Source organism: Rhea pennata, chromosome 5, assembly GCF_028389875.1.
Source record: "Rhea pennata isolate bPtePen1 chromosome 5, bPtePen1.pri, whole genome shotgun sequence".
Classification (NCBI taxonomy): Eukaryota; Metazoa; Chordata; class Aves; order Rheiformes; family Rheidae; genus Rhea; species Rhea pennata.
Window position 1 is genome coordinate 41149989 of NC_084667.1, and position 27691 is coordinate 41177679.

The window sequence follows — 27691 nt, forward strand, 5'->3', positions numbered from 1 at the left end:
ATCTCTTATCTATTGCCCTTACCAGGATATGGAAGCAGTAATGCTTCCTGACTTGGCTGGTGGGAGAGCAGAGTGTTTGCAAACCACCTGGGAAGAGTAGAAGTTTACTTCTTATTATCAGATGAAATTTAACACAGTTAATAATCATTTTAACATTCTATTAACTTCAAGGAGAGTTTCCTGCAGGCCTCGTTCAGGCACAGTATAAGCAATACATCTTCATTTATAATCAGCATAGATTACCCCTGCTAGCATTCTTGAAGAAAAGGAATGCTCTGGTAAGTGCTAGAAACTTGTTAACTCACTTTACTATGTAGTCTCTAAACCATAGAAGAATCTCTTTAGAGAAACAGTGAAAATTGCAGCTCTTGAGACATTCAGAAATAGGCTAAGTACTGGAATTATAAACTAAACTAAAAGATCTGTCACACACTGTGCTGGACAATAAGTTGTTTAAATGAATGGAGACTTTTCTATATCTATGATCTGTTTCAGGAACCGCTTTAAAATAATATTTGACAAACAAAACAGACAATATTAAAAAAACATCTCCGTAGTGGCAGGTGTTACTGTGCAGACACTCAGTGCCTTGCCTGGATAAGACTGAACAGCTCACAACCCTTTCCTTTTTTCCTTCTCTTCTGAAAGAGAAAGCTGCTCAGAGGCTCATGATCCGCCTTCAAGCCTTGCTCAGCAGCTGGGTATTTACACAGAGATACTCCCTCGCCAAAGCTTTTGCCTGGCTGCCTGTACTTCCAGCAGCTCTCCCTTCTTTCAGCAGCCCAGAGACCACTTTGGAGGCACAAGTGGAGAGGAGGAAAGGCACAGCCACCTGCAAAGCAAGCAATAACTCCGAAGTATCCTCAGTCCCGAGGCTGAGCACAAACTCTCCCTGAGCAACCCTTGTGCCCTACCATTTATAGGTCTGCTTCATGCAGCTCCCACACTTCTGCCCATTTAGAACAGAAAGTCAGCCCAGGATAGAAAGCTGAATGTTTTGTTTTCTATTTCAGCATGCCAGAACATGCTGGAAAGTCAAAGTACTTATGCCTCTAGTGCCAGGGAAAAAGCAAAACATGAGCCAGACATCTAGTGAGGCAATGAAGCTTCTTCTCAGGATTTTTTTTTTTTTTTTCCATTTATAGTTTGTTTAGGGTAAACATGCAGAACAGATTTGGGTCTAGAACCCTGCTCCCTAAACCTTTACATGGAAACTAAACATATTTTGTACTTATAAAGGAGATTCTATAAACCACAGCTCGGAAACAGCATCCTGCTTTCACCTCCCCCTGCGCATTGTCTAAACTGATTACACACTCCTCAGGGTGGGGAGCAATTTTCCGTGACTGTTTATATGGTGCCTAGAATGAAATAATCTTGTTTCAAGCCTTCTAGGGGCTGCTGAGAATCAAACAATTTCTGGCCACATCATTTGTTTTAACCAAGCCTATGCACAACAGTTCCTAGGTAGCCGAAGATAGCTTAGAAAGCCAAGTACATTCAATAAGAAATAAAATCTCTTGGTCATCTCTGAGGGGACCCCACTTGGCTCCACCTCTCCACAAGGAGGTCTTTCTGAAGAACTTAAAAGGGTAAGTGAGATCATGTCTTGGGAATCTAGGAGGATCTCACCTTAGCACCTTCTGGGCCCGGGCGTCACCTCTACAGATGAGTCAAAGACCTGCTCCTAGAAAAAACCTGTCATCCTCCTGAGTGTGAGGGGCCACACTTGCAAAATCACCTATTTATTCTATCATGGCTCTAGATGATATATTTTGAATATACTTCTCAAGAGAGACATAGGCCCTTAACTCCTACTAGTTATAATGAGAGCCAGGAATCCAAAGAGGAATTATGTGCCTAATACACCCGAGTAGCCACCTTCTTCAGCACAAGAGCTGTCTCAGGATAAGAGCACTCAGCTGTTCCCCTCATTTTTCTGAGATGATTTACTCCTTAGGTGAAGGAGTTACTGAAACACAAATAACAATGAGATTAATTTTAAACTCAGCAAAGATCTGTATGCTCATCACCACACACATTCCTGTGTAGTAAGTATTTTATGATGGGGTTATTCAAACCTGGCAGAGGTGATGAAACCTGATTTCAGGATCCTTGAGGATAAAAAAGAGCAAGAAAATATGCCCAGGAGTGTGTGTTTGCTTGCTTTATAGTGGAACAGTTCTGGAGCACAAAAACACTCGATAAGGCTTTCTGGTCCTAACAAAACACATAGAGACAGCCACATTCTCAAATTATGAAGCCACAGGCCACTGCTCCCAGAATTTGATAATCTGAAAAGCAATAGGCCCCTTCAAACACACAGGCCTTGGTTAAAACCATAAGGCAGGCAAGAGACAGGCACTCAGTGCTTGATTAATGGGAACTCCTTCTGTGTCGAACAACATCATCTTGTATTTAATAAAGCCCCCTTTATCCCAAGGGATCCCAAAGCACTTTACACTATTTATATACAGGAACCACTTCACTGGCCTTTCTAACTGAAAAGAGGAACAATAACAGTCTTTTTACTCTCTCATTAGAAGTGCCAGAAATCAGTGCCTGCTGTATGTTTGCAGAAAGCTCACAGCAATGAGAGTTTGACTAGGAACAGCAGTTCAGATAGGTCAGGCTTAGCTAACAGGCAAGAGAAACTCTGTGTTCACTACAGCCTGCTGTTGGTGCTTTTAATTCTGTTTTCTATCTCTGTTCATAGCCACCAGGTTTTTCTTTTAAAGCGGGGCTTTGTCCGCACTGGTGAATTGATCAGTAGCATTAAACCAAATTTCTAAACAAAAGAACAAAAGAGTTCGTGCAGAATCAGCTTTCCTCCTGATCCCTTTGTGTTAATTACCCTGTCCTTTCCAGCTCAGCTCCCAGAAGAGAAGCAACTGGATCCTCTCTGTTTTCAGGGAATATTTGCAAAATCTCCCTCCCTCTGTAGCCATGCCAGTATTAGACTATGCCAATAATAACAAGCCCATCTGTAATAATCCTCCCAGCCATGCTGAAGACCAGTCAGGGAATTCTGTGCATGAACTCAAAGTGGTCTCCAAATACCACAGGGACTGTAACTATTTTATCACTCTTTATGGATAACCATTTTGTGCACAGTGTTTAAGCTCAGTGCAAAGACTAACCTCCAGACATTTATCGTGTAGTTAGTATATCATTGCTAACCATTTGGCTGCAGAGTCTCTTTGCAAAGGTGCTTTCAGTTTCGTTCCCTACAAATCTCAACATTGTCCCAGCTGATTAGTCAAAGGCCAATAGATTTTCCACCTACCCACAATATTGGGTGCGTACCCACTGCACTCCATCATTTTCATCTCACTTACTTCACAAACAGATCATTGGACTTTAAATCCCGTCATCAAAATATATTCAGTTTTTCAAACACAAAGCAGCTGGTGTCATCATAGGGTACACTTCTAGCCTGTCAATGACACAATGTCCTATATAACCTCACAGCCTCCAAGGCCGTTTAACTCCTCAAAGCAAACCTGCAAAGAGATAAGGTCTCAGTATTTCCATGTTATATGTAGGAGCACATAGAGATTGAATGAGGTTGAGTCAGATAAAACACTGGCTGCAGAGAGAAGGCTTGGGTGCAGTTTCCTCACATTTCAAGATTTATGCTCCATCTGCTGAACCATTCTGTCCTCTGGAAAACCACAACAGTGAGCAAAGCTGTACAACACAAAATCTTCAAGCTACTTATTAGCACTTCCATGCCTGTGCCTGAGACACCTGACTGCAGACAGCACAGCAGTAAACAAAGAAGTGCACAGAAAGCTGGCACCAGCTTTTCCTTTTATGTAAAGTTTGTTCTGCTTTAATCAGGCTGTTCCTGTTCACTTTTTCTGCAGTGGAAACAGGTAAAGTGAAAGTTTCTGTACTCGCAGCACAGATCTCTCCCACGAAGCCAGTCTCAGTTTCAGTTCCATAAAGACTATATTTTAAAAGCAGCTGAGAAGGGATTTGACAGCAGAAACTAAGGTGACAGTTTCATCACTTCAGATATGTTGTTGATTATCTCAGTACTGGTGCCAGCTATGCCAGAGACGACCTCAGAGCACGTCAGCAACAGGTTTATTATCTGCAGTACTGGTAATGGGGCAACACATTCTGCAACACGCCAGTGCACTGACAGAAAAGAAAAGAGATTATGCAGCCACAGAACAGTGCTACAACAAGTCTTACCTTAATTTGGCAGACTAGAGAGCTATCAGTGACGTCCCCTTATAAGAGCTTCCCTCCTACTGAGGACAGCCACCTCAGGTGGGAAGACTCTCATATCGGCAACCAACCTTTCCCTACAAAGAGCTTCAGCAAGGGCCACGAAGTCTCTTCTGCCCATCATCCTTATACTACCCCAATGTCCATGTCTCCAAGGAGACTGTTTTTTGAGCAACTATTAAACGTTTAGAGAAGTCATCTTCCTTTCCAGAGCTAAAAACACTTTACTAGAAGCAGATCAAATATCCAACATGGCCAAGGGCAAATTAAATGACATTTCATTTCCTGCAGCTGTACGTCCAGTCCATAGGAGCGCTCTCTCCTGTTGCTACAGGAGCAATGCTGAAAACAATGCCCAATCAAGGCTGCGTGAGGCTGCCCTGAAAACAACCATTCTTCCAGTAAAACTTAAACAACCCCCAGCCAAAAACGAAGCATTCCTCCCCCTTCCGCCTCTCTCTTGTGTAGCAGGTTTTAATGATTCCACCAAAACCATTTACGCAGCTGTTTTTAGAACAGCTGCAAACTTCACAGCGAAGCGTCAGCATGTGAATAAATAACTGGAAGGCATGGGCTGTCCTCAAGGCAACTACTTGCTGGCCCAACGCCAAGGCAGGGGGCAGGGAAAAAATAAGTTCCTGACCCCCGAGCACAGTCCAACAAGATGTAAACAAATCCCCCAGCCCCAAGACGCCAACCATGTCCCTGAAACACCTCCCTCTTCCTCTCCTTCCCAGTCTGCGTACAGACCTGCTCGCAGCGGCACCAGGGCTGGGCTTGCTCAGAAGCTCTCAGAGCTGTACTGCTTCAAGTGTACAGGGGAAGAGCAGGTTACGCAGCTCTCCATAAAGGGAACAGAGCTATAACCAGTACTGAAGTGCTCCGGACTTTGGCCAGTCTGTCTGAGGGTATCATCATCTGCTTCATTTATAGCAGATAGGAATAAGCAACTGGAAAAGGGTTCCTCTAACAGATTCAAGCACAGACTGTGTTGGACTTTGAACTTAACCGAAAAATCCTGCAAAAGATTTCTCCATCGTCAACACACCTTGGCTACAGCAGCTCCAAGTTCAGGTTACCCTTATTATATGAATATATACCCATATTATATGAATATATTTGATCTATTATATGAATTATATGAACATGCCTCATTACAGGAAAGCCAAAAAGGAGTTAAAGCCAATCTTTTTATTACTTTTTTTCTTTCCCTCCCCCAGATCAATTTTTAAGTCAAGAGGGACCATATCATATCATCCGATCTCTTACAGCAACACAGGTCAAAGGATTTCACCCACTCAGTCCCTGTGGTGCATAGGGTTCCTTGCATGTGACTACGACATTTCTCAAGGTGATCAGCCGGTGGCCAGTCACAAACTGGTGATCAGCTTGTCATATCCTGAATGGCTCTGTGGAACCATGTGTCTTTATAGTGTTCTCTATTAAAAGCTTTACAATAAAAGATATGTGACAAGAAATTTTAAAAGTAGTCCCTTCATTCTACAACTCTGGAACTCCTGGATTAACTCAAATTCCAGGAAAACACAAGATTTCAAGAGATGAGCGTAAACACCTAGTTCATTCCCTCCAGAGACCCTCCGAACATTATTGGCACATGCTCCAGGTTCAGACTACTCTGAGTTCAACAAAAAACAGCAGAGCTTTTTCATCTGTGTGCAGAAGATAGGAACATGGCAAACTGCCAGTACCAGGCAGACTCATTATCTGCCTCTCAACACCCCTCATACCATTAGTGACCAAGGCGGGGAAAGGGAATTCACAGCACAGTTTGCCAGTAGTTTTTTTTTTTTAGTATTCAAGGGCTTACTGATGGTCTTAAAGACAAAAGCCAGAGAGAATTCAGGAAAAACATAGCTAAAAGCTTCTGAAAACCTAAGTACCTTGTCTTTGCTGTGCAAGAAAGACTTGAGTTTCAGTCAGTACTAATTGTCCACTCTGAAAATGAGGTCTCCCTAGGATATTCAGGAATACCCAGAAAATAAATGTCACTTCTTGCTTTTCAAGAATTTAGATAGAACTCTAAAATTCACGCTGGAAGTAACCAGGACAATTCTGGCATAAAATATAATCCTTCTTTTACTGACCTCAAACTAATGAGCATTTCAGCACTGATAGTTTTGGTGCCCAAGTCTTGCCACTCAGAAAACTCCTCTCTTCAGTTGCATGCATGTAGAAAAGCAACATCTGGCTGGATAACCACTACTGTTGTGCACAGATGCAGGAAGAAAACATCATTTGGTCAGGACAACACAGAAAGAGAAGGCCTGGCTGGCCAGACATGATTTTTAAAGGTACAAACTTGCCCAGATATTGCTGATCTGCAGCCTTGGATTTGCCATTCATCTCCAACATTCTGATGCTTTTTCTTCACAGGGAAACAGCTTCCCACTTACACACTTGTAAGTACACTATTGCTTAAATTACTGTAGTTATATCAATAAAACTACCAATTTGGATAATCTCACTACTCTTATCTCACCAAGAGAGCTTCTTTTTTCTTTCTTTCTTTTTTCCTAAAAAATTGTTTAAAATCTGGATGAAGTAGCAAATTTAATTAAACTCCTTGTTTCGAAAACACGGCTGTTCCCACTTGGAGACTGATGTGGTTAGTCCAAAGTAAAGTTTGTGCTACCAGTGAAAGCAGAGTTTTCCCCCCTGCAACCATGTCTGCCTTTCCCTCCCTCTGGGTTTCTTACAGCACAGCTGTGAGTCAGGGACCAGATTTCCTCAAAACCTGACCAGCAACCTGAGGGCAAATGGCCGGCGATGTTGACAATGAGAATTTTTCCTGGTGTAACTACAGTGGTTTAAATTCAGCTTACATTCTACAGGGAGGTGAGGCCTGGGGAGCAGACAACGAACAGAGCAGCCTTTCCATACGTTCTCCAGAAGCAGCCCATCTTTGAGGCTCTGCACAGGGAGTGTGGTCTCGTTCCTACTGCAGCACAGGAGCTCAGCCATACGGCTTGTACTCTCTCCTGGCTCTGCACAGGGAGTGTGGTCTCGTTCCTACTGCAGCACAGGAGCTCAGCCATACGGCTTGTACTCTCTCCTGGCTCAGTAGGAGCGGTGGAACCGTGAACTGGGACTCAAATGTGCAGAAAGCAGCCTGATGGTTCCCCTTCCCCAAACACAGGAAAAAGGCCTGCTGATGCCAGGGAATTTGGCCCTTTGGAAATCCCCCAAGTTGACAAAGGAGACTGAAGACTAAATAAGGCTCTGGCAAATTTCTTGCCTTATCTCATCTCTGGCAAAGCTCTCATCTAAACCAAGTCTCCCACTGAGTTGGGAGAGGTCTGCTCTACCATCCATATAGCAAGGGGAGACCAGCACCTAAACACAACTTTCAGCTTCTTGGCAGTTGCTCCACTCCTTGGCAAGTTGTACTTCCACATACATTTGGACTCGGCCCTTCTACTCCACAACATGATTAATTGTTTCTGCAGCTCAAAGCCCAACACTTCCCCATACACACGCAGAGCTTATATTTAAGGAATAAATGGCCCAGCTGTTGAGAAGGGAGACTCCACCTAGGAAGGAAGTGGAGAATTTTAAAGGCTCTTCCTAAAGGCTACCTTACACACAGCATTAGGCTTGCACCTGAGATCAGGTCTTGCTCCAGACTGGGCTCTCTGAGGCAGTTTGCCACACGCACGTCTGAGTACCCAGCTTCCACACTGCTCTGACCGCACATGCAAGCTCCCTGTGACGTCCTTGGGTACTCTGCGTGCAGCTTAGGGTGACCAAGAAGCAAAACAACAAATCCCCTCTGTTTCCAGGGCAATGAAGGGAGGATATGGGATATGAACTCCTCCCTTCTGGATTCCATCAAAGCTAATAAGAGACACTGACATTCACAAGCCATGACTCACTCCTGCCACATCCAGCACTCCAGAAGCACTGCTCACTAGCTGGCATGCCAGAAATGCAGGCATGGCTGGCATCTGCAGGCTGCCTCAGTAAGTGTATAAATTTGACTGAAAATGTCCTTCTCTCATATTTTCTCTAATCTAGCAGTGTGATCACAGAGGATCAGAGACTCTTTGAGAACAAACCATGCAGGCATCACTGCTGCTCTGGCACATTAGCAGGTCACAGGTCAGCGAGGCCCAAAATATGATACATTTCATACACAGCATAAATCCCTCCCCCAGAAATTCCTGTCTCCTGCCACACTCAATCACAGTTTTAAATAGATTTTTGTCAGTGAAAGATCCTAAGAGTCTGTTATTTGTACACCAACTACATCTCTGAGAGACCAAATCACCAAGTTGCCAGGTGCAGTACGGAGCTGCAAATCTCAGCCCCAAGAGCTCAAAATTTAGATACGCAAGACAGAGCCAGGGCAGGCGTTACCAGTCTCATTTTCCATAGAGAAGTGATACACTCTGGCAGAGCCAGAAGTTGAACCAAGACCTAGAGCCCCCAAAATATGTAACATCAAATCTTGTGGTCTGCCGCTCTACGCAGAGACACATCTCAAGGTTTAGAAAGGAGGCTAAATCCCCTCCTTAAACGTGAGCTTTCATTGAAAGTGGTGGGACAGTGATACCAATGACTGTTACATTATGGATTAGAAACCAAGGGCCTATAATCCCATTGACGGTATTGCTAACGGATCAGAGACTACACTTTGCAAAGCATTAGTGCCAAAAGCAAGCATGTGCATAATCTATCCGTGAGGAAGGCACTAAGAGCTGAAAGCCAGCAGAGAAATAGAAACATACCCTGCTTTGATATCACCAACACTCAGATAGATACGTGTAGGCATCTACCACCTTAACTCAGCAGAGTGCTGACTGCATCACAATACATCTAGTGGTTTGGCCCCCAAAAGCTTTTTTCCTTCTATCAAAAAAAAAAAAAAAAAAAAATCTTTCTATCCTTCTGTCAAAAAATCTATTTGCAGGTGTCACCAGTAAACCTGTAAATGACCAACTTCCTCCTGCCTACAAGAAATGCTCCCATTCTCCCACATAAGGGCAGATATTTTCCAGAGCGAGGTATTAGACATATTTTCACCTCACCCATTTGTAAAGTACAGCCAGATCTTTCTCCTACAGCATCTTCAGAACGTGTTTGTTTCTTCTCAACCTGCCCCACTCCTATGTGAACAAAGACATATGTGAAACACACTGCAGATTGCAGCCCAATTCCACAGCTTTTTAGTAGTGTGAACCTTTCACTTTGCAGCAACAAACTCCATCTAAACACAGGCTCCTAGACTGAGCCTCACAGTTCTTTCTCCTGCCCCACCACCTCCCCATTGCTATGTTTATAATCAAGAGAGCTGTCCCTTGCAAAGCACACACAAAAATTCACTGACTGCATTAGGCATTTATAGAAGGAAAGAGGACTGGAGCTGGAAGAATGAACTTTGCTCCTTCTGAATTTCGATCCAGTACGGGCAACAGATATGGAACAACAGTCAACACCAAACATTTTATGTCACCTACTTCTGGCTCAGTTAATCCTTACAAAGCCTCATTACTGCTGCCAGCATCAATCCTCTGACTTGAATACCCCTTCCCGCACCTCCTCCATTTCTCATTTCCTGCCTTACTTAAGTATGTTTTGTCTCTGCTTCTCTGTGTGCTGCTTCCTGCTTCCTTTGTATTCCCTCACTTAGACACATGCTCTCACCTCTTATACACATACACTCAGCAGCACCCACTACAGATGGAAAAAAAAATGGAAAAATGCCATGTAAGTATCGCATTCTGCATGGATACAGGCACTGTGCTGCCAAGGACCTCTCTATTAACCTCTAAAGAAAGTAACTCCTGGCTGCTGCCCTCCTTTATCCCACTAGATCAGTATTCTGCCTCCACTATGTCAAGGATTGAGGTCATCAAAAGCATGCACAAAACACACACACATAGATACATACAAACATGTATATACATATATACACACACACACATTATATATATATATGTATATATATATGTATATATATATATGTATATATATATAACTTCCATGAACACCCCAGTTGGCATGTGTCACAGCAGCATCTTTGCTTATATCCCTCTAAAGAGTCAGCAACACTTTCAGTCACATCTCTAGCTTATTTCACTACTACCTGAAATGCACCTACAGAACTGCACAGCACTTTTACAGCAGAGAATCATAACCACTCAACAAGCAAGAGGAATTTATGTCAAAAACAGGGACACAGCCAGTCATACTACAATGTGGCCAAGACCTCAAAACACACCTTTTATTCTGGCACAAAATACTAGAGGTACAAAATAGAAACTATCCTCCTGGTCTCTCTTTTTCTTCCTAAATTGTTATTACTGTGCAGCAGCCAGGACAGGAGACTACTAGCACTGAATGGATTAATTCTCCATGGCCAGGCTGTGGAGACCACAGGTAGAAGAGTTTTACAGGCATGATGCAGCAGGGTCCCTGCAAGAGCTACACTCGTCAGCAATGCTCCAGATTTAATGCTGATACTTGCCAGCCAGGTCCAGCAGTGAAGGCCTTTGGCACCATCAGCAAAAATGGTGCATGGTGCTCTCAGCAGACCTGTGACAACAGCTCATCTGTATGCTGCACTCTGGTTGCTCCTCACCCACCACACTAAGGCTTCCAGCATAGGGATAGTGGTGGCATGGAAAAGGACATTTCTCCCAGATTGAAATGTGGGCCACTGTTCTGGGGAGACGCACACATACAAAAAAGGAACGGGAAGATGGAGCCATTTTATGAACAGTGACCCTATTCACTTTATTTCGGCTTTGTTGCAGTTGCTAGTGCATGCAACTGCACAGGGAAGAGGAAAATCACATTCAGGGTTTGAAAGGAGGAATAAGCAAGTGATACAGAAGGAGACCTAGTTTTCATCTTCAGGATCTTGAGGGCTTTTAAACAACCGGAGCAACCAGGTTTCTGTTCCTCACAGACAGGGAAGCTGAGAAGGGCTGAGATTTCCAGGAGAGTTGCCTTCCCTCAGGCCTTCCAGAACTTCAGTTGTTGGTGCACATGCTCAAGGAGCAGCTAGAGATAACCTCATGTCAAGCCCAGGAGCAGACTTGAGTACAGAGTAGAGGAGGCGAGTGCAAGAGGATCTTTTCATGAGGTTTAAAGAATAAGACTGACAAGGTCACTGAGGACAGAAGTAGAGTGGGATATAAAATTTAAAAGTTCCCCTTTTTTGTTTTTTCAGGATCAGTCAATTCATCTTTTATCTTTCTGAGATTCTGTCTTAGTCAGAAGGCAAAAGGAAAACACACAAGGACAACAGAATTGCTTGACAAGTGATTAAATCATGTAGAAACAGGATAGTTTATTATATCCTGGCATGCATGGCAGTAAAAATGTTTAGTATATTATTTCTTTCTCAAGGAATTTTTGTGGATTTCCACAGATTCATGTAACACATGCATGTTTCTCCCTCCATGCATAAGAAGTAGCCCAATGCAGTCCTTAGAGAGAAAGTCAAACTTTGTAGAACTACTGAACGTGCCTGTGTGATACCCCAACTAAAGGACACTCAGATCAAGTCAGTGCCTTCAGGGATGTCTCAAAAGCAAGGGAATTGTTGCCTGACCTGTGTATGTTCACAGGAAACAGTTATAGATTCGTGCAACAATTATGTTTAGCTGAGAATAATATAATATGCCTCTCAGGAATTCCCTTTGAGGGATAGATAGCACTACACCAGCCACCCCAATCTAGCATTTTTACTTGACAAAGGAATACAAGCAGCTTATTTCCACCCCCTTACTGAAGAATCTCTCACACTCATCAGCACAAACTTTAGGAGGCCACACTGAAAATATCTTTTGTAGAGCCAAGATTTAGGCTGCAATTGCCTTACTATACTTGAAGAGAAGCTACACTAAGTATATATCAGCACAGCGGTAGAGTAGCAGAGGAGTTGGTATGCCAGCACTTGCTCAGGTTAGGTGCATCATTTGCAGTCTAGGGGAAGACAAGGGGCTGTAGGAGAAGAGAGAAACACAGAAATCCTGCAAAAAAGGAGGGATACGCACAGTGCCTAGCAAAAGGAGGCAGTGTGCCAAACTGCACTAGCGGACGTCATTGCCATAAGTACTCATGTTGATCAGCAAAGCTGACGACACTATATAGGGCTATCAGGGCTTGCCAGCCGGCAGGACGAGGCGAGACAGTCCGTCTCTCCTGTGCCATACTTCAGTCTGACAAAACAAGCTGTGCTTTGCTCTTAATAATATCACCTGGCAACAAAAGAATAAGCAATGCTGCAGAGTGCTACTGCTGTTCATCTCACGCAATGACAAAGTAAGTATCACTGTGGAAAGACCTGGAAGGCAGGAAACATGGTCACATTTATCTTAAACATTGACTTGGGGCAAATGTCTGCCTTAGCTTCCTGTCCACTCCCATATTGGCATGACACTTCCATACAAAAGGATTGGGAAGCTTAAGTGTCTGTAAAAAGTCTTTTTAGGTTGGTATCACTTGCTCACTCAGGGAATTATTTCTATACTAGATCTAAGAGAAGGACAACCACAATCCCAGCTGAGTTGCCACAGTTTTTCTTACTTAGTGCTCTGCTCTCTGCACTGTCTTTAAGAGCAAACCCTCCTGCAGCAAGCCTGCCTTGAGACAAGAGAAAGAAAACTTGTCTGGCATCCACAAAACACACAGCAGAAAGGACCAGCCCCATCAGATGCAGGAGTGAAATGGCTGAAGGCAGCATGAGAAAAGACGTAGGCAGGCATGTCTTGTCCCAGTGGGAACCTCACGCAAGATATCAATATGGAGAAGAGCCGTCACGTGTGGGATGTTACCTCAAGCAAACAGAAGAAGTATGGTCATATTTACTTTAGTCAATGTACAGCTGGGACTACGAGGACTTTTTACCAGGAAAGCTATCAATATTACATTAGCACTTAATATTGTCTGTGGTCAAAATCAGGGTCCAAAACTGTTGAATGCTGAGACTTGTTTGAGACAGTTCCTTTTCTCTTCACTTCAGACTGCAACATCTCACAAGACGTATTATGGTCTCTCCACCACAAGGAGTCCTTTTCTGGCAGTAGTAGAAGTCTAGCAGGAGGACTGAGTTGGACACTTATGTCTGAATAATGACAAGTTCAGAGACGCCTCTGTTTCAATAGTACTCAGGAAGTATCTTGTTATGTCAAAAGCTTCTTCATAAACCTAGATGACGGCCTCACAAATGGTCACTTTTAAGCATAAGAGGCGTGTTTGTAAATTGTTTAACGAAATGATTGCTACTGTGCATTACCTTGGATGAGTGATATCATTTTAATTAATCCTTGCACGAACAGACACAACAGACTCAGAGCAAGAAAGGAAACTGTGTTAAAGAAAAGGAGGAGAACTAAGGTTATTTTAAAGGATGATACAGAGTAGCCTGAAATAAGGATACATAATTGCTAAAATCCAATAGGCTATTGCAACAGGTTCATTGACAAGCCCTTGAGAAGAGTCAGAAATTTTTAAAAACAATTTATGCTCTTCATGAGATGACAGGGAGCAAGGACTAATGGGAAAGACAGCAAGTGATACTATGGTGCAACAACAACTCATCACCAGGTCTGATTCAGCTTCCAGAAAGCAAACAAAAGGGATTCTCCAGCAAACAAGGCCCCTCTCCCTCTCCTCTGCCTCTGATGGTTCTGCAGGTTAAGCATATAGGCTTACAACAACAAGGCAAGCAAAAGGGAAACATAGTGAATGCAAGATAGAGGGAAATAAACACAGTTTCACAAGATTACGGCAACATTCAGAACATCTTTCTAATGCACAGACTGTGTGAAGCTTCTGAACTTCCAGCAATAAATAAAAAACACCTTTAAAAAAATGCAAAACCAAAACTTGAGAGAAGTTCTAAAATGTGCCGTGTGTCTTTGGTCCTGTGAAGAAAAATTGTCCTGTGACTGAGAGGCTAGGCCTGACTTTTGGTGATCACAGGCAGGTAGAGAAGAAACACCTTACCCTCAGTGCCCCAGTGTGCAGTTCGGAAGGGAGCAGGGGAGAGGAGAACATACAAATGCAGAAATGAACTGGACTCTGCAGGTGCACGAAGCACATTCATAGGCAGCCCTTCACCCCCCCACCCCAAGGCTGTGCGATTTTACAGCATCTGCCTTCAGCCTCGTCTTCCCGCAGCCCCGCTCCTGGAGCTGCCCGCCGCCTCCACAGCACGCTCAGAGCTGCACGCTGGCCTGACCGGGTAGGGACTCTTCGCGGGACACACGGCAGATAGATACGCTCGAGGTACACCAGTGGCTCAGCACAGTAACACCAGGCCAGGCCACGCACCCCTCAGGAGTGGCTGCGGGGACAACCCTGCGCCGGGACCACACTGGGCAGGCACACCAGCTCCCAAGTCATCTTCTGACAGGCAACAAAGCGGGACCCACATGCTGCAGCCGGATCTTATTAGTTACTATTATTAATTACTATTAAATACCATTAATCGCTGTTATGCTATTATTATTATTTCTGCCCCTTGCCCAGTGGGGCAGGGGGCCACTCCGATTTCAAGTACAGCCAGCCCCGTCCCCACAGCGCGACGTCTTTCCTCGCACCGCGGTCTGGCTGCTCGGGGGCGCGGGGGGGAGGGCCGAGGGCGCGCCCCACTCCTGCTAACGGCCGCCCGCGCGCCCGCCAACGGCCGCGTGGGGCGGCGGGAGATCCGCGCGCCTCGCTCCTGCTAACGGCCGCGCGCGCCCCGCTAACGGCCGCGGGGGGCCGCGCGCCGCACCCCGCCCCCCCCGCGCGCCCGCCCCGAGAGACCGCCATTTCGGGGGCGCCCCGTCTCACCCCTCCGCAGCGCCCGGAGCGCGCCGCGCTGCCTCACACCGGGACCCGCCGCGCCGTGGGGGAGGAAAGCAGCGAAGGAAGAAAGAGGGGAGGGAGGGGGGAGGCGGTGCGGCCCGCCCAGCCCCGGGACGCCCAGCGGGCGCCACCGCCCCGACCCCGCGGGGCGGTCCCTCGCCGGGCGGGTGCCTCCCTCCCGCCCCAGGCAGCCAGGCCCCTTGCGTCCACGCCGGCCCCTGCCGCCGGCACGGCCTCGGCCCGCAGCCCGCCTTCCGTCTCGTTTGTTTTCTGCAGAACAGAAACACCCTGAAATCCGGAGTTTTGTCACACACCAGCGGCCGCCACGGCACGCTTTCCGAGTACTTGGAGTTGCTAGCGCTGGGCAAGCCTGCTAAATCTCTATCAGCAGCGACCTTTGGCTCCTTCCACCTTTAGCACAAGCTGGCGTTTCCATTGCCGTAGGCACTACCTTGCAACGAATGCAAGTTTTACACTCTCTTTTCTTTTATGCTTCAGAGCTGCTTGTGAAAGAGTTTTTTCTTGAACGATCCTGTAAATCAAGCCCTGACTGGCACACTGTCTCATTCTTCCATTACCTCATTTCAGCTTGTGTCCCAATACCCTTGCGCAGAGAAACAGCTCCACGCAGAGACTGGTCACAGAGGAAAGACCCCCTCACTCACTGCCCTTGGTGGCTGAGTGGGCTTAATGCACAGTTTCAGGGGAATGAGAGCGAGGAAGAGTTGAGATCTGAGCAGGGAGGGGGAAAAAAACAGATTAGGACCACTGGGGTGTTTGTCTTTACTGTGAAACACTCCAAAATTGCTCCACGCCCCTTCCCCCCACAGTGAGTAAACAGATTAATAAACTGATACCACACTATTTTTAGGCAAGACACCAAGACAGCCAGCCCAAAAAGCCATGCATGGACTGTTAGGAGAGACTCAATTCATAACAGTTTTGTTTTTCATTATTTATTCATCATCCAGTTTACAAGGAACCAGAGAGGGCACTGCAGCCCCAGAAAGGCTGAGAAAAGAAACATTTTCAAAAGAATAGGCGCCAAGTTAGGCCAAAAGCAGCAGAGAAGAGCCCTTTTCATACAAAACTGGAAGGAGCAAGAAAAATCTAGGTATGAAGTGGAAACAAGCATAAAAGCTTCATTTAAGTATAAGCAGCATTATGAAAGAAAAGGACTACAAGGAGGAAATAAATCTACTTCTGTTTCCTCAGCCCTCTGGGAACCTAACTGGGTTTTAGCTTAGAGTCCTTGAAGAGCCAAGTGATTGAAAAGAGGGGACTCAAGTGACTAGTCACACTTTGATGTCTAAAGGTTTACTCCGATTCCCACAGAAAGCCTGTGGCAGGGCCAGGAACAAAAAAAAAAAAAAAATGTCCCAACCCAGTGCCCAAACCCTCGTTGGCAGGGCCTAGTGCAGCTGTACTTGGCTGCCTTCTTCCCGTGTCCAGGGATTTCACGTACAAACAGGAGAGACCACAACCTCCCACCTCGGCAGATCTAGGTCAGCAAATGGGCACAGCTAGACAGTACTGCTGTCTATGTGGCATCCGTGGGCCTTGCCGGGAAGGCAGAGGTGATGTATACCACAAGACCCTGTTCCTCCCAGCTAATTACTGGAGCAGTCATGGACCCAGCGGCCTGGTCACATCATTCAGGAAATGACACAACAGGCCGTTTCAGCAACACTTTGCCCTTTGAATGTGTTCTTTGGTTGCTGCCTGCTCACCTGCAGGACCCACTGCCACCACCTGTACCCAGAACTGCACGAATGTAACTTCTGTAAACACTTAGATACATAGCCTTTACTTTGAAAATACTAATTCTACCTGGTCAGTACTAGTGGACTAAGAAAAGGCATAAAGCTACTCCAGAGTCTGCAGGGCCTTATTAAACTGCTTGGCTTAATGAACACACAAAGCATGCCTCGCAGGCGTGAAGAATCTGGGGCTCGCTTCTTGTAGTGTGCAACTAACTATGAATGTGACTCATAAGCAGCTAGATAAGTAATAAGCAGAATGACAGTGGCTCAAAGAGCTAAGAGTTCAGAACTGCAGTACTATAGATCTACTGGAGAGATATATGGACCAGGAGATATCAAAACAGAGTGTTAAAGATATTTATCATGAACTGAACACAAGGTCTGTTTATAACCAGAGCATAGGTACTTATTCAGTATATGTGGAAAAAGTGATTAACCAAGTCAAAAGTGCATGAAAAAGACATGAATAGAAAACAGTAACAGGACAGAAAAGAATCCAGGAGAGACTGCATGACCACCATGGCAGGAACTGATTAAATGTGTATAAGTGGAAAACATTCCTTAGAGCTCAGGCTGCTGGAATAAAGAAACCCAAGTCGTGCCACAGTAGCCAGTGTATCTGCGCAAGCAGCTGTACCCCAGCATGCCTTTGAGGTGCCAGCGGTGTCACAGGAACAAGCTGCCCTGGAAGGAGCAGCGGGCACTCCCAGAAATCCCACGAAGAGCTGGACTCGTGTGTGTAATTGCTGAGGGATGACACGAGCCTTCGCCAGTGAGCTCTGTGCTGTCCGTGCACCCCGGCTCTACCATACGGTTGTCTGGGCCTCCGTCCTGAGAGGGAGGCACGTGAAGCAGGTATGAGACATGAACACGGTCATGTCTCCAGTGTGTTCAAGTGCACGTGACTGCAGCAAGGAGAATAGAGAATAAACAAGGATCCTGATTCTAAGTGAGGATTTTTCTAGTAATGCTAGTAATCCTATTATTTGACAAGCTGGATGTTTTTTCCCCGATACCTTATTCATCACAATTACAGGCAGAAGGGAAGAAACATCCCAAGCCTTTGGGATTCCTGCATTTGTCCTGTAGGAAAGTTTTAAACAACATCATTCTAACTTTTTTCAGAAAGATGCTGTCAGGCTCATCCTGTTAGGCTTATCTATAACATGTTAACACGAGAAAAGTGAAACTAAAGGCAGAGTGGGTTCCCTTTGCCTCAGCGTGAAGTTTTGGGGGACTCTGGCTGCCTATTAGAGCAGCTGTTTCTTCTCCTCTGCCTCTGGCTCTGATTGCATACCCAGCTGCATTGTGACATGTGCCAGGATACATTTGCCAGGCTGTAAGAGGAGTGCTTTTTTGTGGTATGATTTCAGAATGCCTTACAAGTTATGTGCAAAGAGCCACCTGTCCACCAAAAACTGCAGCCAACACAGTGCAGGAATAAGCAAGCCTCCAGGTAGAATTATTTCTGCATTCTGTCTTAGGTCTCCTACCATCTCAGGATACCACCATTATCTGCTTATTTATGCTGCAGTTTCCTGCAGTTGCTCACAGAGGATGGTGGCTCCCAAGGCTGCCATTTGAAAGCAGGAGAGATTCTGACAAAAAAAATAGGTGGATTTGATAAAATAAGGAATTTTGTGAAAAGTGGTTCCTAGATGAGTTTGGATCTTTTATCAGAAAGGTTCAAATACCAGCAATATGCTCCTCTAGACTGAATGTGTCTAGGTTTTCTAACCAGAAACTGAAATATTCTTTGGAGAGACAATGAAAGATCCTTGTCCCATCCATGTAACACCCACTCTGGTGCTTACTGTTGTCTAAGTGCAACCTGCTCAAATTCTGTGCCACCCTATCATGGTTTAAACAAAAGTCTACTTTGTCTCTGCTAAAAAAAAAAGAATCTAAAATGAAGTACCTACTGTACCATCAGTTTATAGAAGGGGAAATGAGTAATAATTTCTCTGGTTGAAGATGCAGAGAGTTCTAGTTCTGTAACATACAAAAGTATCCAATTCAGCTGGAAATGAGCCATGGCACAGGGATTAAGAACAACCAAATTTCTAACTCCAGTGAGAAGGGTGCTTGAGATATTATTAAATATACGTCTAGTTCTAGAAATACAGACATAAGGTTACAGTGCGTGCTCTCTGAAAGCACTACATTGTCCCCAGACATTCAGGAAACATCTCCCCGAGTTCTCTTCTCTGCACTGCCATCCCTGATGATCCAAACTCTGGCTGCTTTGAAGAGGAAAAATAAACAAAACAGGATGAATTGCTCTTGTACTGCCCTCAGAATGAGGGTTCTTGATCAGCTTTTCTAAACCTCCTGTACTTACCACCAGCAGGGACAGACAACTGATAACCTCTGGGTTCCTTCAGAGCCACATTGGCTAGAAAACAAGAAAGTCAGGCCCATTTTTGGGTTACCATTGAGTAATCTAAAGATTACAGGTGTTTTCTGAGAACAATAGAGAGGATTTTGCTTCCCAAACATACTTTCTGGCAAACACAAGCAGTTCTGCTGGCAGCCTGGTTGGTGCTGTGTACAGAGCAAAAACAGCCCTGGTCCCTGCAAGACCTCTTCTGACTTACTGTTTCTTAGTCTCTGAAAGGCATTTTTGCAATTGAATTAACTAGTTGTTCAACAGCATGAAACACAGCCAGTCAGCAGTAAGGACTGATCATGAACTCATTATCTTTAGTTATTCCTTTTGGTCAGGATCCTACTCTTCTGGAGAGCAATTTCCTCTTTCCTATCAGAAGGAAATTGCATAGGGAGGAATCACGGAAAATCTCTGTAATGCGGACAGGCTGTCGTGACTTAAAGTACTTTTCCTGCCTGGGATATTCCCAGAGAAATTTGGACAGCAACCAGACACACAGAATTGAAGTCTGAGTAATTGCCCTATCCCAAGAGAGGAAGGGCAGTGGATAAATATAGGTGTTCTCTACACTACAAGGCTGGGCAGCCAGTTTTATAGCTGCAGTTTCACATCTTGCACCCAAGATTTCAAAGTCACACAGAGAGAGGCTCAAGAATAAAGGGGACAAGGCATTACAAAAGCTCTCTTAGTCCCATAAGCCTTTAGGATGATTGAGCTACAAAACACAGAAAGCGTCACGGCCCAAAGAACAACAGGGCTTCATGTACAAGCACAGTACAAGCTGTGCGCAGTGTCCCACAGGCTCAGGCCAGCTGAAAGGTGCTCATATGGGCCCAGAGCCCAAACAGCCCATTCCTATCTCACTCCTCACTTTCCCATGCTTTGCTCCACTCCCTGGTGACAAGCAAAACCTTTCCCAACAGGCAGAGGTTCAAATTCTGCTCTTGCTCAGGCCATTTACCAGGAAACAGGTTATTCCACAAGGTCGCTGCAAGGGGATTAGGTATATTTCACAGCTGTGGCAGCTGCCTTGTGCTTCCACACGAAGCATGTTTGAAAGAATTACAGTCAAGCCAGAAAGGTGGGATTTGAGCATGACCTTTCGGTACTGCAGAGAAGTCACCTCCTAACTGCTGGAGATTTTTCAGGGAAAAGTATGAGAGGGGCAGGAAATGGGCAGCACTCAGCCTTAAAACAGGCTATGTACAGCACTGCTGCCAGCAGTTACTGCACAGCTCCCGCAGCAGGTGGCTATAAAACAATAGCACCTATTTTATAAAGTCACCTGTGAGTCCCAGGGCAACCGCGCTGTGGTCTGTAAACAGTACAAGGGGAACAGTGCCAAGGTCTGACAGGGTAACAGAACGAAGAAAGCCACTGGGATAAATGGTTTGCAGCTCATACTCTATCCACAAATGGAATTGGCTAACTACAGTGTTGGCAAGTCAACCCAGATTTCCCGGTAAACAGAGCAGGCTGGATCCAGATCTTACGGGAACTGATGGAGGCCTTCCCATTATCTGAGCAGGCTTTCAGCTGAGCTCTGCACTTAAAGAACCAAGAAGAGAGGCTGCTCTTGGCAAGAGATGGATCACTACCTAGAGTCAGCCCAAATTTAAAATAATCTCTTTATTGCTTACACAATTGAACAATAATATCATATATCTAAAACACTGTCCATGATGTCCTCCACTCTCTGCTGATAGGCCACATCTTTGCAGAGAAACAGAAGGAACAAGACTGCATCATTTTACAGAGAAGCAACTGCTAGGGAAAGAAGGCCCAGTTTGTGCCATTAACCAATATCAGCAGAGTTCCTCCAAAGCAAGAGAGGCCTCCAGAGATCAGGGCTCCGTGCAAAAGTGGGAAATGGAACAGTACAGAAAACATATACATTTTGTCCTGATTTAGTCCCTTGATACTCCCAGCTAGGGAAAACTTGCATCTTCCCCGAGTGGTTGCAGAGCTGCATCAGATTCAGCCTGCTCAAAAGGAGCCCAGCTTTGCGCACCAGCGTTGGCATGTGTCTCTCGCTGACTTACTCTTGTGCCTTAGGTGCAGCACCCTTTCCTCCTGCTGACAGCTTCAAGCTGCAGGGCAGTCTCCCTCTGCCTGTCTTCCTGTGCTGTCAGTAACCTGGAATAAGCCACACAGATCAAAAATACAGCCTGGATACTGAGCTCTTCCTGCCAAGGCATCTGTCTGTGCCCTTTGTTCCCCATCAGCCAGGGCCATATAGGATGTTGAAAAGTGACTGGCCAAAAAGTTGGGCTTGTTGGATAAATAAATCACACAGAAAATAAGCACAAACTTCCAGGAGGACAGGACCAGGGAGAAAGACTGGCGCAAGAAGTGACGGCATGGTTGTCAGAGCACCAGACTGGGGCTTGAGTGGTCTGTGCCTTATTTCCAAGCTCCCACACTGACAACAGGATCCTGAGCTGCTCACTCCACCTACCTGGGTCAGCCCCTGCAGAGATAGGCCAACAAAGCCTCGAAGGCATGTGCTTCACATATGATTCACCTAGCTGTTTATTAACTGGGAAAACTTACTTAGTAGCTAAGTCCTGCCTCATCTTTGCTAAATTCAAGCAGCAGGAAGGAAAGCAATAAGAGGAAGCAAGAGGATATTTTTGTTGCAAAATTTCAAATACTTTTTTTTTTTCAAAAATACTTCTGCTTTTTAAAACCCTGGAATCTTACAGCAAACTTCCTTCAGCCTTACAAAGTGCTTTATCTATCCCCTTTCAAAAATATTGCCACCAAAATATCACATTTTGTATAATGCTTAATCCAGTAAGGAAGAAAAACATTGTAAGTGCATACAGATTTCAAACTGAGAATGCCATCTTAAAATCTGGAATACTACACTAAGCTTTTCTGACTAAATATATTAATTCTGAATAAATAAATCAAGCCCATTCACTGACCTGGCCATGTGCAGCATGGGCTCCACGATGTTATAGCCAGTCATCGCACTGCACTCATAGAAGACAGCCTTGTATTCCTGCAGAGAGCAGAGTAAGGCTCAACATCTGCAGCGGACTCCCTGCACCATCCACCAGCACCCTCAGGAGCCAGCCCTTTCCCCCTGCCCAGCAGGTCCAAAGGGGTCACCTCGCTCTGCTGGGGGCAGCTGCTGCCTGCTGTGCCCTCCTGCCAGTGGCGGGGGCGAGAGCCCACATCCTGCTCACCTACGTGGGAACACAAGGTGGTTTTTCAGCAGTGCTGGGCTTATCTGGAGCATCTGTCAGGGAATGCTGGACATAAAGGGGAGAGTTACTTGGGAAGAGGCCCTTTCCCCCCAGGGTATTTGGATTGTGTCACATTTGTGTTACAGTGTCCAGAACATGGGAACAGCTCTGCCCTCTTCCTCCTGCCCAAAAGATGAGGGATGAGGCACGACAAGGCATGCAAACACAAGGAGCAAGGAAGGACTGGGCAGAGCATGCATCAGATGGGAAAATGAACAGGAAAATGACCATGGATGCTCCCCCCAGAAAGGTTGGGCATCACTGTCAGGCGGCATCCATGAGAAGCACATTCGCATTCCTCAAGGGCCAGTGTCTGCCACAGGCTAACCATCCCATCCTCCCTGGTACCCGAAGGGCCTTGGCACTTGCTTGCATTGGAGAGCTGGTGGGGGCAAGAGGGAAGGTACCATATTCGGAAATGGCTCCGAGTTCAGAAGGACTCCCCTCCAGCCAGGCTGCCCCACTCCCAGCTGCAGGGAGGCCGCAGAGCAGGATTGCACAGAGTCACACCTTTGCCAGCCTTTCTCCCTCCACCTTGGGCACACTCCGGGCCCCTCTTGGAACAGCATCTGTTTTATTTCCAAGCAGAAAGATCACAGCTCCATCCTCAATACCTTCCTGCAAAAGGAACAGAGCAAAGCATCCATGAGATTTGTCTGAAGGACAGAAATATCCTGGAGCAGATCCTATTCCAGGAGTTTTACCATTGACTTCAGTGGCAGCAGAATCAGGGTCCCTGAAAAAGCTGCTAAAATATTCCCTTTTGCTCTCTAAAAGAGCCATTTCATAAGTGGCCCCAGGGATTTGTGGAGGGAAGTTAAACTATGGCAATATATTCTAAGTGTTTGGTGTGTACAGCTGGGGTGCATAGAGAGGGGAGATAAGACCTAATTTAAGTTCCTCTCTGGGAAATAAGAAACCTAAAGAGCAGCAATTTTGCCCTACTAGGCTACTGGAAATTTAAATTCAGACAGGGTTTCTTATTAAGTTCAATACTTTTTGTTGAATAATTTCACCTGATGTGCTATGCTGAACTCAACCACTTAGCTGAAAACTCACTGGCCAAGCAGGCTAAGCAACTTCCAGGCAGAGATCCTTTCTTGCATAGGGCCTCACTAGTATCTGTTACTCCTAGGTGATTTCTGGAACCCATTACTTTACACAAAACTCCCTCTCCAGTGGCCCACTAGCTTTTGCTTGAGTTACACAGTCTCATCTAGAAATTTCAAAGCAATCAAGATGTGATTGCACAAAGCACTGTCCATGTGTGTTGCAGGTCTGAGTCTAAGCGCATCAGGGCTGCCCCTCTTCCCTGTGCGCAGGCTGGATGCCAGGAGAGCCCCTCTCCCCAGCGCAGGTCTGACGTGATGATGTTTAGGAGACATTGCCAATGCACATGAGCTGCTTACTGCACACTGTTGTTCTGGCAGCTTCCACTGGCTTCTGCCGTAGAAACATCCCAACTCATTTAATGGGGTACCACCAGCTTTCTTAGGACTACACACACTTTGTCCAAAACTCACTACCACAGAAAATACCTGTAGCATCTGCTGTGATAATTCATCTTCCCAAGGCCAGCCAGATCTCCCGAGGCCTCCAAGAATGTTGCTCCCAGAGGGGAGCTGAGACAGAGGCAGCAGCAGTGACAGAGTTAGAGTCACTGCCTCACTCTCACCTGGACACTGCTCATCCAGTTCCGCACTGCCATGAAGGAGCACTCAGCCGTAATGTCGTACATCACCAGAATCCCATCTGCCTTCCGGAAATATTGCTTGGTAATGCTCCGAAACCTGAGCCCAAAAGAAACCAAAGATGCTCTCAAAACCATGGCTGTGGAATGGCAGGAAACAGAATGGGATTACTGGTCTTTTAGTGCAGGCTCTCTGCAAAGCCTGGCAGCTACACAGGAGAGACGCATCCCCTGGAGCTGATGTGTGCACAGGCTGGTAATGGACAGGTCAAAACCTTGGGACTTTGAGGCCCCATCTCTGCAAAGGACCAAGCAGTGAGGACTAAGCAGGAGAGTTTCTATACGGATGATGCTGAGAAAGCGGGAAGGAAAACCTTTTCAGTTCAGGAGGAAGGAAACAAAGATGAGTCTATTAGGTGGGAGAGTAAAAAGTAATTGCCTTTAAAAAGGGGAATGAGTAGGGAAAACACGACCTTTACCTGAAGTCTGGAAGAATCTGCAGACTAAGCTGTACCACAGTGTAAATGAGGCTTGCATAATATCTGCCCCAGTGCTGCCAAAACAGCAATTAAGACCTCAGCATTGATACAGTCTGATTCCAAATTCCTAATCTAATTTCAAACCTATAAAGCAATGCTCCCAAGCATAAATTCAGCAGTTAAAAAAAAATTCCAGGAGAAATTCCCGTCAGATTTCTACTCTGTCCTGTGGGAATCTGTTAGAACCACAGACTTGTATTTGGGGAATAAATTCCAATTAAAAAAAAAACCTCAAAATCTTAAGAATTTCATGGTAGGGCCATGACACAATATTACATTGCTTGCAAACTGTTAAAATTAAATGCAGCACAAGTACTGGGATCTCACTAGAGAGCTGTGTATTTCAGCCTTGCACAGAATAATAAGCTCTGCTATGCTATTAAGAGCCAAGAAAACCTATAGCAAGGAGCGGCCTTCCTGAACTCTTTAGTTGATTGTCTGAAGCTTGTCCTTTCCTAGCACAATTAAGGGCATGGCATTCTGGCAACTAATCCGACTGAGAAAGCACAGACTGTATCTTTGGCAGTCAAGGTGCACCTCTGGAACTACAGGACATGCCACACACTCCAGAAGAAACACCAAATGTAGTGAGAACTAGGCTCAGGGAAGTCCCCAAGGACATCTCCCCCCAACACGCTCTGAGGAGTTCCTCTCTCTTGCTCAAGATGTTTGGTTGGACACCTCCAATCAGAAGCAATTCACATTTTTCAAGAAGTAAGAAAATGTTTTTTTCTTACTCTCATGTTTTCTATTCAAGAAAGCTATTCAGCCAAGTTTTCCTTGCAAGTACACATATAAGACCTGCTAAAGCTGCAGGGGATCTTGGCCATACACTGAACTGCCTTCTGCAAAGACGGTATTTTGAATATAACCTCTGATGCGATCTGGCCTCAATAAAATGTCACAATTCATGTAATAACACCTCCCCCTTGCTGCTCAGCTTCAGCACTGAGATAACTGCAGGAGTCCCCTAGAAGGGAAATCATGATTTCTTTGAACTTAGAAGAAAAAAAAAGTTTGCTTTTCAATACAGAACCCCGCTTAATATATTCCCACTGAATCTACATGGACTAGCTGGCTGATAGACAGCATCACTAATTTCAGTTAGCACAGCTCAAGGTTATAATCTTCCCATGACCTCAACTGCCTCCTTGAAAGTCTGCCCCCATGCCATATTTAGCACAAAATATACAACATTTATTTTTACCAGGCTCTGAGGGGAACAGCAGCCTTAAACTGGCTTTCAATCTTCAGCTTCAGAGTACATCTTAAATAAAATGCAAGTTACACAAAGGTAGTGACAGACTTTTCTCTCTGGTAGCAGCTGATGAGGAGCATCCTTCTACTACTCTGCTCTCCACCAAGCAGTGCTGGTGACAACCTCTAGTGGTGGCCTATGATTTTGAAGCTAGAGGTCAGTACAACTGAATCAGAGAATAGAACATCTATCCAGGGTTTTTGGTTCCATCTTGGCTGGAGAAATCATTACATAGAGATTTTTGTCACCAACTCTGTCTCATAGCTCTTCCTGGAAGCAGGTCAATAAAAGAGAACTTTAAGGTCTGTAAGAGCTTTGAAGCTCACTATACAGTCATTTATGGGAAGACTACATGAAGCCACAAATCTAAGAAGCAGGCACATAGAAACATACTCTCCTGTCAGTCCTCAAATTCATCTTCATCAGGTCCTGCTTGGCAACCACAACTTCTCTAAGTCTCTGATGTGGACCTTTGCCTCAGGTCCAGCACCAGAATAGCTGCTGTGCACACTATGGTCCTTCTGCAACTGACAATTTTCTCACAGACAAGATTCAGGATGTCCTTGCCACCCGCCTCATCTCCTGTTTCCTATACTGAACCTGGCAGTGGGGAATCTTCACAGAAATTTTTTACCTCTCTTGTCCAGCTGTATCCCAAAGCTGTAAGGCAACCTGGGTGTTATCCACCATCAGACTCTTCACCTGGTAATCAATACCTGTGAAGGAAGTAACAGGCATCATAAGATAGGATGAGGAGAAAACTACTTGCCATTGAAAGACCAGTGAGCAGGATCAGCACCATTTAGTTCAGGGAAACTAGAAGACTGACTGGAAACTGGAAGGAGACAACCTTTACCTTTAGGGTTAGAAATTGCCTGGACTAAAATAGAGGGGAAAAGCATACATCCAACTTGACATTCCCACTCCTCTTAGCCAGACAGGTCAGGAACCCCTTTACTTACCAATGGTTGCGTTGAGGTCTGCCAAGAACCTGTCATAGCAAAAGCGGTGGATGAAGGAAGTCTTCCCAACACCAGAGTTGCCCACAAACACCACTTTAAACATGCAATCTGGGGAATAACTGGCCGTTTCCAGTGCCTGGAGCTGTAATGGAAGAAAAGGATGCAGTTTTGAGAAGCCCAGCTATAAGCTGCGCTTTGATTTAGGCAACAGACTCCTGCCTACAAACCTATGGAGCTAGAGTTAGCCAGGAAGACAGTAAAGAACCCTGAAGTCCCTGGTAGCAAATATTTGAGAAAGAAGGGCTAGTAATGAGACTCACCCGGGTTTCTGTGCCAATGGGCTGTCCTCTAGGAGGCAATGGAGCATCATTCAATCCGTCTGCTGTTTTTCTATAGTCAACATTGCTCTTCAAAGTCATCTTTAGCCTCTCAGTATCTGCTGCCACTGACCATCTTTCCTCATCTCTGCTCTTCTCTCCAAAGTTTGTGCCTTTTCCCACCTTCAAGTCTGTCCCATTGCCTGGGAAGTATTTACAGTTCTTCCTGTTGGGTTCTTCCATTGCCATATCCACAGAGAAGGTAAAGGGAAGGTCTGCAGAAGCCAGTTGTCTGTATCAAAGTCCACAGGCACCACAAATGGGATTGGGGGGGGGAAGAGGAGGAGGAGGAGGTCGCGAGTCCCCCAAACAACCAGTGGGATCCGGTTAGTACCAACAATATGCTTGAAGGAACTCTAGTTCACACATACACTACTCCCCACACTAACTATGACT

The 27691-nt window shown here is 45.5% G+C and overlaps 2 protein-coding genes and 2 long non-coding RNA genes across 7 annotated transcripts in view; 2 read left to right on the forward strand and 2 right to left on the reverse strand.

The window, feature by feature from the left end:
• The window catches only part of CD151 (CD151 molecule (Raph blood group)), a 40731-nt gene extending 25521 nt beyond the window's left edge, over positions 1 to 15210 (reverse strand). The window contains exon 1 of one of the 4 annotated variants that reach the window (XM_062577513.1): positions 15049 to 15210. The gene's annotated coding sequence lies outside the window, so the exon portion shown is untranslated. Of the gene's footprint in view, positions 1 to 4203; positions 4515 to 4989; positions 5013 to 15048 lie in introns of those variants that run through there. The other 3 variants (XM_062577509.1, XM_062577510.1, XM_062577511.1) reach the window with 3 other exon arrangements.
• LOC134141347 (uncharacterized) lies at positions 5031 to 5717 on the forward strand. Its single transcript, XR_009958599.1, has 2 exons — positions 5031 to 5313; positions 5460 to 5717. It is a non-coding gene; the product is annotated as an uncharacterized LOC134141347 (long non-coding RNA).
• On the forward strand, positions 12214 to 14710 carry LOC134141620 (uncharacterized). Its single transcript, XR_009958672.1, has 2 exons — positions 12214 to 12531; positions 12827 to 14710. It is a non-coding gene; the product is annotated as an uncharacterized LOC134141620 (long non-coding RNA).
• An 824-nt stretch (positions 15211 to 16034) lies between the features above and the next one.
• On the reverse strand, positions 16035 to 27484 carry LOC134141345 (EF-hand calcium-binding domain-containing protein 4B-like). Its single transcript, XM_062577508.1, has 8 exons — positions 27239 to 27484; positions 26919 to 27060; positions 26591 to 26672; positions 24145 to 24259; positions 22980 to 23087; positions 22146 to 22222; positions 21258 to 21351; positions 16035 to 19221 (listed from the first exon to the last, which is right to left on the reverse strand). The coding sequence occupies exons 1-7, from the start codon at positions 27482 to 27484 to the stop codon at positions 21267 to 21269; spliced, it is 855 nt and encodes a 284-aa protein (XP_062433492.1). The 3' UTR covers positions 16035 to 19221; positions 21258 to 21266.
• Between the last annotated feature and the right edge of the window lie 207 nt (positions 27485 to 27691).